Source organism: Blennius ocellaris, assembly GCF_963422515.1.
Source record: "Blennius ocellaris genome assembly, chromosome: 14".
Lineage (NCBI taxonomy): Eukaryota > Metazoa > Chordata > Actinopteri > Blenniiformes > Blenniidae > Blennius > Blennius ocellaris.
Window position 1 is genome coordinate 11,196,131 of NC_137663.1, and position 14,172 is coordinate 11,210,302.

The following is a 14,172-nucleotide window of genomic DNA, read 5'->3' on the forward strand; positions in this document are numbered from 1 at the left end:
CCTCTGAAGTGGATTCAAAGTTGTTCTCCACAGCATCACATAATGATTCAGTTTTTCAGAGCTCAATACAATACTATTATCATGAGACGGATGACCTTGCCATGGCAAGACGAAAAATGCACAAATCCAGTCATTGTTGACCCTGCAGCAGGGCAGAATGACACAACTCAGTTTTAAGTAAAAAGCACCGAAACCACAACAACAGATGCATGATCGACATCCAAGCGTCACATCAAGAAAACATTAGAGTTGTGGTCCCTGAGAAATGAATGAAGGTCTCCAAGCAGACGAAACAGAAGCTATAACAGCATAACTAAGATGTGAACACCCTGTCCAAGCCTAAATCTGAAATAAAAACAAAAAAATAAAGCATAGCAAGCCATGATTGAAGATAGAGCACATTTCTACCTCATGGATACATACACCCAAACTGGAAGATGCCATTACTCTGACCAATTAAATGTTCTGCTGGGAAGACATTTTACGACGCCTTTCAAACTTGCTACAACCAGTTTGACTGTTGTCGGTACTCCAACTGCAGACTTTACACGTAGTTAATATCACATTAACTCAAACTTTATTTATAAAGCACTTTGTCATACAAAAAAAAATTGTGGCACAAAGTGCTTCACATACAATATACATAAAATAAATATAAAAAACATAAACATAAAAAAACGCATGCACGAATGCACACACACACACACACACACACACACACACACACACACACACACACACACACACACACACACACACACACACACACACACACACACACACACACACACACACACACAACTAGCCCCAACTGCCCGTATCAAAACATAAAAACTTATGTAAGAATGGCCGGGCACTGATGATCCAGGAGAGGAAACACCACCCAAGGGAGGTGACCACATGGAGAGGAGCTACAGCCTACAGCTATGGGGGGCCCCGCCACAGGGACCCAGACTCAGCCGGTCAGCAGCCCACACCACGGTCAGTGAACCACAGTGCAGAGCTCCACCACATTGGCCATCACAAAAAAAATTGAAAAAAGAATAACAGAAAGTGAATCAGTGAACTTTGAACCTGTTTTTAAAGATGGAACGCAGGTGTTGTTCCAAGAGGTCACAAAAGCATGAACTGGTTATTCTGCGTCACTCTGAAACAGGACATTCTTGATTTTTAATGAGCATGCCCAGAGGGAAGGACACTCTAGAGACATGAGCAAAGAACGATGTTGGTCAAAATATAGTAAAACACAAACTATATTAGTGTCTCGAAAAGGCATGAAGTATTTTGGGATCAAACACAACTACATAAGTCTATGCTGATATTTTATACATACTACAGTTAGATGACAGCCCACACATCCACACTATTAAACATTTTTTTATCCTTGGACCATAAGATTGTTGAATAACTTGTTCACATGCAATCTATGATTACCTTATAAACTGCCATGTGTTCAAAAATATTCCTCTGTATCGAAATATGCTTGTACATAAATATAAGTTCTACATAAGTTCTTGACTTGAGTTGTCTTCCTTTTTACAATTTATTTATATCATATATGATGTACAGATAGATGGATGGATAGATAGATAGATAGATAGATAGATAGATAGATAGATAGATAGATAGATAGATAGATAGATAGATAGATAGATAGATAGATAGATAGATAGATAGAGATAGATATAGATATAGATATAGATATAGATATAGATAGATGGATAGATAGAGAGATAGATAGTGGCAATAGAGCTATTTTCTTCTTTTCTAATTCTCCATTTTCAGAATCAGTTCAGGACAAGAGGAAGACATATTTGGCACGATGTGCTTTTCCGTTGCTCAAAACTTCACTTGGTGAATTGACTATAATAAGAAAGAATCCCCAGGGCAGAATTTTCAAACAGGGTCGCGCCACCATTTTTATCTGACAGGCTCAATCTATGCAAACATGACCTGACTGGAATCAACGTGAGCATTTAAGCGGATTCCTCTCCTGATACCACAGCGAGTCAGAGAAGTCAATGTGCATGGGTTTTTTTTGTTGGTTTTTTTGAGACATTTCCCTGCACTTAATGGAGTTTAATAAGGTAGAAGTGTACCCTCTCAGCTGAATGCAGTCTGATCTGTTTGTAAAGACTTGTACTGCTTAATCCACCCCCTTACACACACACACACACACACACACACACACACACACACACACACACACACACACACACACACACACACACACACACACACACACACACACACACACACACACACACACACACACACACACCATACCTTTTAAACTCCTCTCTGTCCCCAGCCTGCATTAGAGCAACTATGGTATTAGTGACAGATGTTCCAATGTTGGAGCCCATGATAACAGGAATAGCAGACTGCACCTCCAGCACTGTATAGAAATACAATGAGCACACACACACACACACACACACACACACACACACACACACACACACACACACACACACACACACACACACACACGCACGCACACACACACACCGGTTTTGGGCGGAGTGATATCACCTTTACCAGAGAGCGCCAGACTGCTGCCATTACAGACACACCTGAGACCTGCGCCGCTCAGTATGAAGACCTACGATGATGCCGTGGCTTTTCTGGGACATTGGGGGCTTTTCCAGCAGGTGGTCTTCTTCCTGCTGTGCGCCACCATCGTGCCCAACGGGTTCGGGGGCTTCATGCTGATTCTCCTGACGGACGTCCCGGAGCACCGCTGCCGGATCCCCGACAGCAGCAACCTGACGGCAGCCTGGAGAGGCAGCGTCATCCCGCTGCAGGTCAGCGCCTCACAACGCACTTAAGACCTTCTATAGGTCAAGCTTTAAATACTCTACAAAACCCCCAACAAAAATGTTTTATTACAAAACATTTTTTTTTATTACAAATACTCATATTTTTGTAAGTAATCCTGAATTTAATATGTGAACGTTGTGAATGTAATACAATTTGAACAAAAATAAATTTTTGTACACAGTTTGTTTGGCTGGTTTTCCACACCGGGCAAGTCAAGATTAGAAATGAGTATTGCTAGAGTAGTTTCAATAGTAGTTTCTGTAATTCCACTCAAATGTTTTATTATTTATTTTGTTATGAAAGTGCTAAATCAAAAGGACAAACAGACATATTGTTGCAATATAGTTGCTGGGTTAACCCATTGTCTGTCACTGTAAGGCATCCTAAATATGACAATGTCCAGTTTAAGAATTCACAGATGAATGTCACACATTGAACTTGCATTTTTAAGGTGGTGAATGGCAAAGAGCAGCTGAGCAGATGCAGCAGATACAGGCTGGATGTGGTGCAGAATCTCTCGTCTCATGGACAGATTCCTGGCGTTGATGTTGATCTCAGTGATCTGGAGCAAGAGAGCTGTGTGGACGGATGGGATTACAGCAAAGATGTCTATGAGTCCACCATCGTCACCGAGGTATGATTGTAACCCAGTGAAAGTGCCTCGGTCTTGGATTTTTAGGTCAGTTTGTTTTACCGTCCCTTCTGTCCATCCGTACCATCTGATTTAACAGTCCACTGAAAACAAGCTCAGGCACTTTCAAGAGAGGTTTTTGTATGTGAACCCAGCCATAGTGTCTCTCCACACCTCAGTCGTCAATCGTCACTGCACCCATGGAACCATTTCCCTCACAACCACAGTGAATCATTGTTACTGCTTCACATATTGTTGAATAGTTGGGAAGTGATGCTTGTCTTGATCTGATGAGGTACGCATTATAACGTTTTGACATTTATTTGAAGCCCAGTGTCCCGCCATTCAATTTATAGTTTTTACCATTTGACTAACACACCTTCATGCAGTCCATTAAAGCGAAACCTGTTGCTCCAGTCAGGCCTGACGTCTATATGTTTGCTGCAACAGAATGCCATAGGGGCTGCATTATATTATTACACCTCCTTTGTTGGACCGTCTAGATTTTAACTTCAAGTCAAGTGACACTACTGAATTCCAAAGTAAAGAGGGTGGACACCCTTTTAGCCACAACATTATAACAAACCATACAGGCACTTATCCCATAAAAATGTTGAGCCAATCAAAAATAAATAAATAAAAAATCTAATATAAAAATTAAGAAAAAAAAAAAAGTCAATCGTAGGATTCAGACCAGTTCATGCTATTTCAAAGTCGCCAGCTCAACCACTCAACCACCAGTGAGGCTACAAATTCAGTATTCTTACATTAAGTTTCTTTGCTAAAGTAACAATTTAAAACTCGTATTCGAAAAAACTTGACCTAAAGTTAATGTTTGTTAGCTTCAGTTAGTTGTGACGACTCGCACCCACCGGTTCTATGAAGCAGTGCCCAAATCAGCGCCAGCCAATCTGCTCTGAGCATCTAAAGGATGTCGAGAGTGGGCCTTCAGGCTTCAGGCCCCACAAGGCAACAAAATCACCTGAACTGAATGAATGGAGCCACAGCCTGAGTATGCACACTTACACTTTACTGCATGGTGAGGTAGGCGCTCACCCCTCTAATGCACCATCGGTGTGGATCAGGAGAAAAATACTGAAAAAGTCTGAAAAAGCAAGAGGAGCCCAATAACCAGGGAGTACAGTCCTCACACAGTAATTTTGTGCTATATAAGAGGAAGTTGTATTCACAGACATGTAGATAATCTAAAAGAATTAATAGCATTTTGCATGCAGTTCTTTCTGATGTCCCTAATGACCAGTCTCCCCGGACCTTATACGACATGTGTTGAACTCCTCGAGGGCCACAGCCCTACATGAATTCCATGTGTCAACCTGGCTGATTGCAATGAGCGGCTCATAGTCAGGCATTGTGTTGAACTCAGTGACGAACCATCCAGGACCTGAGTTTGACACTCCACGCCCATATGCTGTCTCTGTGTCATGTTACACTTGGTGTAACAGACGTTTCCCTACTTAAGTTGCTATGTGTGTGGTGAGTTTATCCCCATAACAAAGACTTGTTCACACAGAACCGCTTGCCCAAACGGTTCAGTCAGCAGAATGACCTTTTTAAATGTCTGAATTTACCTGGGGTTAGTTGTAATTTCGTTTTCTTTTTCTCCCACGCCCACTGACATTTATCCTGATTTTCATCCTCTGTCACATAGATTTCAGAGACAATAAAAACTTGGCTGACACAGCAAAGCTCTAACTAATCTTGTTTTTCCACATCTTTCCTGCTAATTCACTTTGTTTTACACCTTCACTTCCATTACAGACCGAAATGCAGATGGATAGAAGCACTATATTCCTGCATTGAAGTGAGAAATGTGTCAAATGAATGAAACTTACTAATAATATACATTACACAGTAGTAGACATATAGACTTTAAGAGCTGATGCTGGATGTTTCCAGCCATTTGTTACCGTCTCACTTCCCAGCACTCAGCAGTGGAGGCCATAGAGAATTATTACCCTCATGATGACAACAAAACTCTTTTGTTTTCCATATTTAGTGACAAGAATGAATGATTTTTTTTATATATTTCAAGAACAATAAAAACAATCACTATAGTAAAATGATTTTTTTTGATCTAAAAAAAAGATTGCCAGAGTTGAATATGAAGATATATTAAGTACTAAACAAACTTCCCTCATCATTTAGTTATTTTAAATACCTGTTGAGAATGAGAAAATGTTAGGAAATGAATGAAACATTAACATCCATTCTTCTTTTGTAGTTTGACTTGGTGTGCAGTGAGCAGTGGATGCAGCCACTCACCACCATGATTTTCTTCACTGGCGTCCTCGCTGGATGTTTTTTCTCAGGGCAGCTGTCAGACAGGTCGAGAAATTTCAAGAACATAAGTTAAACTGTTCATTTAGATTTTTTTACTACATATGTTCTTTACGCTTACTGTTAAAATATTGAGAACCGGAACAGTTGCATCTGTGCATGTTGCTTCTTTGCTCTTGTAATGATGGAAAAAACAAATGAAGACATATGATTGTTATGATGAAATAACTTTTGATGGATATGTATAAACATCATTAAAATCAACTAAAATAATTTTCAGCAATTATGTTCTGAACACATGCAGACCTCTAACACCCGATTCATATTCTTTCATAATTTTAATATTAGAATTAAGCTTACTGGGTCCCCCCCATGCTTTTTTTCTTCTCACCACAGGTTTGGAAGGAAACCGGTTTTATTTGCAACCGTGGCATTGCAGATAATCTTCACTTTTATTGAAATCTTCTCAACTTCATGGATTATATTTGTCATCATGCTTTTCATCAATGGTTTGGGCCAGATGTCAAACTTTGTAGCAGCCCTGGTGCTCGGTATGTATGACAACATTCAATTAGTCCCACAACTAAATTCACATTTACTATATATACAATGCAGCTCCACCTGGTTGCTTGGTGTGACTCCTTTTGTATTTCTGTCTCCTTGTTTGCAGGTTCTGAGATCTTTATTGGCAACGTGCGTATCATTTATGCATCTATGGGCACAATGTTGGCCTTTGCGATCGGCTACATGATATTGCCGCTCATTGCTTACTTTGTGAGAGACTGGAAATCTCTCCTGTTGACTTTGTCCTTACCCTGCCTTGCTTACATCCCCTTCTGGTGGTAGGTTTCAATCATCACAATACAATAGGATTGAATTACTTTGAATGAGATTTTCTTCACTTCCACCAGGAAATATTAACATTGAAATCCAGAAAGTCATTTCAATATTTAACTGAAAACCTATTTCTGTATCGTTTCTGACTTATTCAAAGCAAATAAAAACCCCACACATGATGCTCATTGTTTCCCATTGAACAAATTCAGAAAAGAAGTATTGGAGATGCCGATTGCATCAGAAGTATCTTCTTAAATTGTTCTAATCCAGTCTGAATCTTTCTGTCATTGTGTGAAATGCACCAGGCTCATACCGGAGTCTCCTCGATGGTTGATTATGCAAGACAGGGTTGAGGAAGCTGAGACCATACTTAGAAAGGCTGCAAAGTGGAACAAAGTTCAAGCGCCTGATGTCATCTTTGAGGACTTACTGGTAAGTTGACTTTAAATTGAACAGTGGTGAAGTAATGGGCTCTTCAGTTACTTAAAGACCAAATGTGTTCACCTCTGACTGATACGGTATGATGGAGTCAATGCTGTCCAAGCTCATCCATGCGGAATTATGTGAGTAGATCATGTAGAGACCCTGTTAGAGCTGCTCTAGTTCCTAACTCAAACAAGTCTGTAGCACTGAAGTCAAATCTGCGTATGAATGAATCACCTGCAGACTTACTCCAAAATCAGTCGTTACCATGACTGGTCTAACTCAAAACCTAAATCCAAACTTTAACCGAGTCAAACCTTATTTAAACAAAACAAACAAACTTGAATGAATAAATAAATAGTCCTTTGTATCATGGACCATTGACACAGGACCAAAACCCGTGACTAGGCCACGTTGACACAAAAGTTTTTCGAAAAGCTGATATTACCCTCTCTATGCTTACAAGAAAAAAAAATCGTGATTTACACGGACCGGCAGATATGCCTCTTTCAGACCTACAATGAGCATGCCAAACCTGTCATCAGCATCAGTGTCATGAGAAGCATGAAGCCAATCACAATCTTGGCAAAAACATCACGAATTGTGACATAACCCTGTGGTGACTCGTAGCTGCGTTTATGTGTAAATGCAAGGCCCAAATGTACGTGTAAACGTGTCCCGAGAGCCCGAAAGCTTTAATACACACATTTGGAAGGCAGGACTGACGAGGCAGATGTGAACAATTCAGGAGCAGTCAGAGAAGGAGTCACAATAGGACACAAGAACACCAGACTTGACATTAATAAAAATACACAAGTCATGATGAACAAATAATAAAACACAGCAGAAGCAAAGTCAGGCAGTCCAAGATCAAAAACCAGAGCAGGCGATGGAGGAGGAAATCCAGGAGGCGAGGTCGGGCAGGCAGAAGGTCAAAACCAAAGCAGGCAATGGAGGAGGAAAATCCAGGAGGCAGTGTCGGGCAGGCAGGCAGAAGGTCAAAAACACACGAAGGCAACACGAGGGGAAAAAAGCGGGTACGAATGGTTTAAGAACTCAGACGAACTGGCAACTGGAGCTGGAAGAGAGGGGAACTAAATACAGACACTAACGACAATGACAAACAGCTGTGATCAGGAGGAGGAAGCAGGAGTGCACAGGGGCGGAGCTAAGGGGAACACAGGAGGGGAGGAGAGAAGGCAGGATCATGACAGTACCCCCCCCCCCCCCCCCCCCCCCCCCCCAAGTCAAGTCCGGGTGGGCGTCATAAAACTCTTGGATAAGGGAGGGGTCATGAATATTACTTGCCGGGACCCATGAGCGCTCCTCTGGGCCATATCCCTCCCAGTCCACAAGGAATTGGTGACCCCGACGCCGACGCCAGACCGCCAGGAGATTACGGACAGTATAAACTGTCTCTCTGCTGTCCAGTATCCGGGGGGGGTGGAGGGGTTTTGAAGCGGGGACCAGGGGGCTTTCGGCGGTGGGCTTGATGTAGGAAACGTGGAAAGAGGGATGAATCCGGATGTTCCTGGGGAGTTGGAGACGAACAGACACGGGGTTGATCACTCTGGAAATGGGAAAGGGGAAAGGGGCCAATGAATCGTGGGGTTAACTTGTGCGATGGTCCCTGGAGTTGGAGGTTCCTTGTGGAAAGCCACACACGCTGCCCTGGCCGGTAGATGGGTGCCTGCGAGCGACAACGGTCGGCGTAGACTTTATTAGACGCTGCCGCTCGGAGAAGCCGCTGGCGGGCTTGGATCCAGACCATGGCAAACCATGAACACAATGAAACGAGTGAGAGTCCAGTTGATGCAGAGGGAAGAGAATTGTGTGCATGCTCCACCCAGATGATGTTTTTGGACCAGGAGGAGGGTTGTTGCTGGGACAGGAGACAAAGGCCAGTCTCCAGGACCTGGTTGAGACGCTCCGTCTGTCCATTAGACCAGTGTTTTTCAACCTTTTTGAGCCAAGGCACACTTTTTTGTTTGGAAAACTCTCGAGGCACACCACCACCCGAAAATGTTAAAATGTGAAACTCTGTAGCCTATATTAACAATATAAAGTCGTTCTCATCAAAGTTTTATCAACAGGAATCAAATAAATACAGAAAAAAGTATTTCTCAATTTCTTTTTTTTAAATTTGTACTCACTCAATGTGAACCCTGGGCCTGTTTGGATGAATACAGAGCTGAGCTCCTGGTTAGATTCTTCCTTTTCAAAAACTTCTCCATCACTGTCACTGACACAGTACTTTGATACAAGATGGGAGCAGCTGGAGGTGGTGGTGATTAACCAGACTGACGTCTGTTAAGTTTCGATTTTACTGGCAAATTTATGTGCTGCCATCTATTGGCGAAGAGTATTTATACATGATTACTCTTCAACACACTGCTCTCACAGCTGACAGCGGCTGTGAGAGCAAATGATTTTTAGAAAAAAATGTGAAATTGGATAATTTCCCATGGCACACCTGACTATATCTCGCGGAACACCAGTGTGCCGCGGCACAGTGGTTGAAAAACACTGCATTAGACTGAGTGTGGTCGCCAGAGGAGAGACTCAGGGAGGCTCCGATGAGGGCACAGAACTCCTTCCAGAAATGGGAGGTGAACTGGGGGCCGCGATCTGAAGCCAGATCCTGAGGGAGACCGTGAAGCCGGAAAACATGGAGGAGGACAAGTTCAGCGGTTTCTTTAGCAGAGGGTAGTTTAGTGAGGGGAATGAAATGAGCCATTTTAGAAAAACGGTCAACTACAGTTAGGACGGTGGTTTTGCCATGGGATTCAGGAAGTCCAGTGACGAAATCCAAAGCGATGTGGGACCAGGGACGTGAAGGGACAGACAGAGGGAGGAGATTTCCTGCTGGGGGTGAATTACTGGACTTGCAACGGCACTCAGGACAGGCTGCCACATACTCCCTAATGTCTGCCCGCAGTTTGGGCCACCAAAAGTGTTGTTGGACCGAGGCCAATGTCCGACTGACCCCCGGGTGGACCGCCAGCCGAGAAGCATGAGCCCATTGGAGGACCTGGGAACGGAGCTCTCGTGGCACAAACAATCGGTTAACAGGGGTATTGTCAGGTACCTGCTGTTCCACGAGAGCATCCGACACTCGCTGCTCCACTTCCCATAGGACCGCCCCGATGATCTTGGCTGAGGAAATGACAGACTCAGGCTGGGCAGCGGCCTCCCCCTCCTCGTAGATGCGAGAGAGCTCCATCACGCCCAGATCTGAGGCCTCGCCTTCACCACAAACTGCCTCTCGGGATCCGGTTGAGCGAGAATGGGGGCCGAGCAGAAATCTGTCTGGAGATTCTTGAACGCCTTGTTTGCCTCAGGGCTCCATGAAAAAGAACACACAGTGGAGGCGAGTCTGTGCATTGGGGCCGGAGGGGAGGAGAGAAGGCAGGATCATGACAGACATGATGAAACACAGGATATATTGCATCATTTGCCAGAAATACAGGGAAGATAAAGGAGTCAGAATCCAATTTTGCATTGAAAAAAATTAAAAGACACCCAGATAAGATGTCATTATGTTTTTTTCTTGATGTGGCATAAAAACAGTTTTATTGTTGTTTTTAGGGCTTTGTGGGTCTGGAGTTAGTGTTAGTGTTGTGAATGAAATACATCATAATATTTCCCTTTATTCTTGGATAACACAAATTATCTTCAGGAATCCTACTGAGCAGGTTTTTCCAAGAACATCTTGTCAAGTCAAGAACTCCCAAATTCTCAGAACATTAGCCTTAAAAAGATTTGCTTTCAACTGGATTTTTTTTTTTTTTCGCTCACGGATGTTTGTCAGCACCTAAAGGTAAATACTTGTACATGTGGATACATGCAGACTTCATCATCATTACCTGAAGATTCAGTGTAACACAGTTCTAATCCTGACTTTAAAGTGAACGTCAGCCTAATTTCAGTCTCCTAAAGCATTTTTATCACTTGAAAATGTATAGATATTTTTTTTTTTATGTCGACAATGTCTGTGTGCGGATGAATTTGATTAGGTCGCTTCATTAGGTAGTAGAGACAAGATGTCAGAAACTCAGCAGGTTGCATTCACTTGCACGGTAATATTCAGTTATTTGTGTAAATAATCAGTTGATGTGGCATTTCAGGAAACCTGAAAGTATTTATTTTGGTGTTAAACAGAGGTCGAATTGCAGTTGCAGTTTTGGTTTAGTATCCCCCCCCCCCCCCCCCCCCCCCCCCTTCTAAACTGTCATTTTCCTCTTAATGCCTGAGCTGCAGAAAAAAAACGTGCAATCAAAACCTATGTGCATGTCTTGCAGACCATCAAAACAGAGAAGAAAGGCGAGGAAAATCTGGGTTTCTCTGTGCTGGTTAAGCACAGCAGCATCAGAAATACGACCTTAATCCTCTGCTTGATTTGGTGAGTGAACAGTCGGACTCTTTGAACTGTCACGTGTTAATTCTGAATCAATAACAGTGGCTGTTTTCAAGGGCTCACCACGCCGCAGCATTAGATAAAAAGACGCGATGATCATTTTAATATGAGACTAAAATTATAACTACAATGCCAAAGATCAACAAATTTAACAACTTGAATACAAAAGTGCACAAACTGTGAGGATAAAAGCTTGCTGTAATGTTTCAACTTTCATATTCAAATTTTCTGAACTGTAATTAACCAATAACCTTTGGTGGATGGACTATGTATTGGCAAGAGTATTACTATAACAACCAGCACACAGATCAGTATTTGATATGTCCCTCTAAATTGCAGATACAGTGTGCAGGTTGCTGTTTAGGTTTCCTGACCTGCACGACTCTCTCAATGCACTAAAAGGCAGCGCTGTAGATTATTGTCAGCCATCACCTTGACGTTCGACAGGAAGTCAGCATTGGCACACCTTGTAAAAAAGCCAAAACATATAACTAAAGCGAGAGGAACTGTGATAAAACTGTTGTAAACCACTTGAATGAAGTTGCTTTCGACAGAAGAGTAACGTTTATATCATAGCATGTTATCACAATGTCTTCATGGGTTTTTACCACAAACAACATTTCTTTATTGCGCCTCAAAATACAATCAAAACCATATGTAAAAGCTCTCTTTTTAAAGTCTTACTTGTCAGATAAATAAATATGGTTTGAAAACGTCTTCTGTTTTCAAAAATCAAGCTTTCTCAAAACATTTCTTCCTGCTTTCTCTTCCTGCCGTGTCATAATGTAAACCATTAAAACCAGAATCTCACAAAGACACCTGCTTAAACCTTTTTTGTGGGCAGAGGCTTCCTTTGACATCTGATATCTTTGTTTGTGAGCTTAGTGGAGCCGCTCACAAGGATTTCTTTGGGATCATGTGGCATGCAACAAAGTCGGGCAAGACCTGTACTGTATGTTTAATAGTCCGTTAAACAAACAAATAAGTGGAAGCACTGGATTAGTGAAAAGGAGGAGGATACTTGTTCACCCTATCTTCACTGTTTGTGTTTTCGACTGTCCCAGGTTCACCACTTCTATAGGCTTCTACAGTCTGTCCTTCAACACAGCCCAGCTCCATCCAAACCCCTACCTCAGCTGCTTCATCTCAGCAGTGGTTGAGATTCCAGGCTACATTTCCAGCTGGTTGGCGCTGCAATACTTCCCAAGAAGATTGTCCGTCATCTGTTCCTTGATTTGTGGAGCACTGCCGCTGTTCCTTATACTACCGGTGCCAGACGGTAAGCGAGTCTCAAGCAGTTTGATGAGACCGACGTGAGAAGACAAACGACCGAATTACAGTTTGTTGTACAGAAAAAAACGCATCCAAATGCACATGAATCGTGTTTTCAGCTATATCGTATTAATAGTTGGGTGAGTGGTGCATAATTTACATAGGTTAAGAAATGGCAGTGGGATGCATGTTGGGGAAAATTCTTTGTTCTGCTGAGTTGTTTCCTGTGGACGTTAGACAGACATGTCACTACTGATCTCAACCTTGATGCATGTACAACACTTCATGCCACTGATCTCTGTCGATAGGAAAATGCACCTTGCCACACGACATAAACTATGTATTGTCATTTAGATCTACCAAATGTTATCCTTGCGCTGGAGATGCTGGGAAAATATTTCATTTCCATTGGGTTCTCGCTGATGTTTGCCTTCGCCTCGGAGCTGTTCCCGACAGTGATCAGGAACACGGCAACAGGAATCTGCAACACCTTTGCCAGAATGGGATGCTGCGTTACCCCTTATTTGTTAACTCTCAGTAAGTCAACTGGATATCTATGTTAATTATAGTTGCATTATTATAGTTTGGTTGCTTCTTGTTTTGTTTTACGCTGAATATTGAATGCATTGAGCATGCTTTGGATTCAAACATATTGTAAATGCACTCCGACGTTTCTCTTTAAATCTTCCCTTTTTATTTTTAGGTAGTCACCATAAGTACCTGCCATACATTATTCTGGGGATTCTGGATATTCTGTCTGTCATCGCAACCATTTTCCTCCCAGAGACTTTCAAAAAGCCACTACCTGAGACTATTCAACAGATGCAAATGCAAAGAGAAAGGTAGGTTGCGTCAATGAAGTGTCCTCTTTCAATTTCATTGTTTTAATATAAATCCACATGTAAATTGTTAATTTTACTTTCTGTAATACTGCCTGGTGTATATCCATTCGTGGAGCATGCAGTATATGTGGGTCAAAACTATATATTCAATTGAAAAAAAGAACTAAACTCAGTGCAATTTGTTTTGTTAAAAATAACTGCTTGTCTCCTTTTGTCCACTGGGGGCCGTACAAGAACTGTAGAGCTGTAGGTGGAAGATGGTGGTATTTTCTTTGTGGGTGAGCGAGATGGACCGGAACTAAACAAAACAAACCAGAAGATCTTCCAAGGTTCAACAGTTTAGAGCCACATTGAGGAGGTTTTGTCATGCGCTGAGGGGAAATAGTGGCTATACCAGAGGATGTTGGAGTTCGAGTTGGCACTTATGGGTAGAGTAAGACCTCAGAGAAGATGAATGGATTTGGTGAAGGAAGACATGGAATTTGAGGGTGTAAACGCAGGGGAGGCCGGGATGGGAGGCACGTGATCTGCTGTGGCGACCACTGAAGGAAACCACAGAAAAACAATCAATAATGTGGTTGTGTTACTATTCCAAATGAAATCAAATCAAACTGCATAGGAAGTAAAAT

General features: G+C 42.3%; 1 protein-coding gene across 1 annotated transcript; it reads left to right on the forward strand.

The window, feature by feature from the left end:
• Positions 1 to 2,597: 2,597 nt before the first annotated feature.
• On the forward strand, positions 2,598 to 13,630 carry LOC308139494 (solute carrier family 22 member 4-like; the record flags this gene model as incomplete). Its single annotated transcript, XM_080508955.1, has 10 exons — positions 2,598 to 2,807; positions 3,275 to 3,457; positions 5,697 to 5,800; positions 6,149 to 6,303; positions 6,423 to 6,594; positions 6,895 to 7,021; positions 11,314 to 11,414; positions 12,494 to 12,708; positions 13,056 to 13,238; positions 13,405 to 13,630. 10 exons carry the CDS (start codon positions 2,598 to 2,600, stop codon positions 13,545 to 13,547), a joined length of 1,593 nt encoding a protein of 530 aa, XP_080365081.1. The 3' UTR covers positions 13,548 to 13,630.
• Between the last annotated feature and the right edge of the window lie 542 nt (positions 13,631 to 14,172).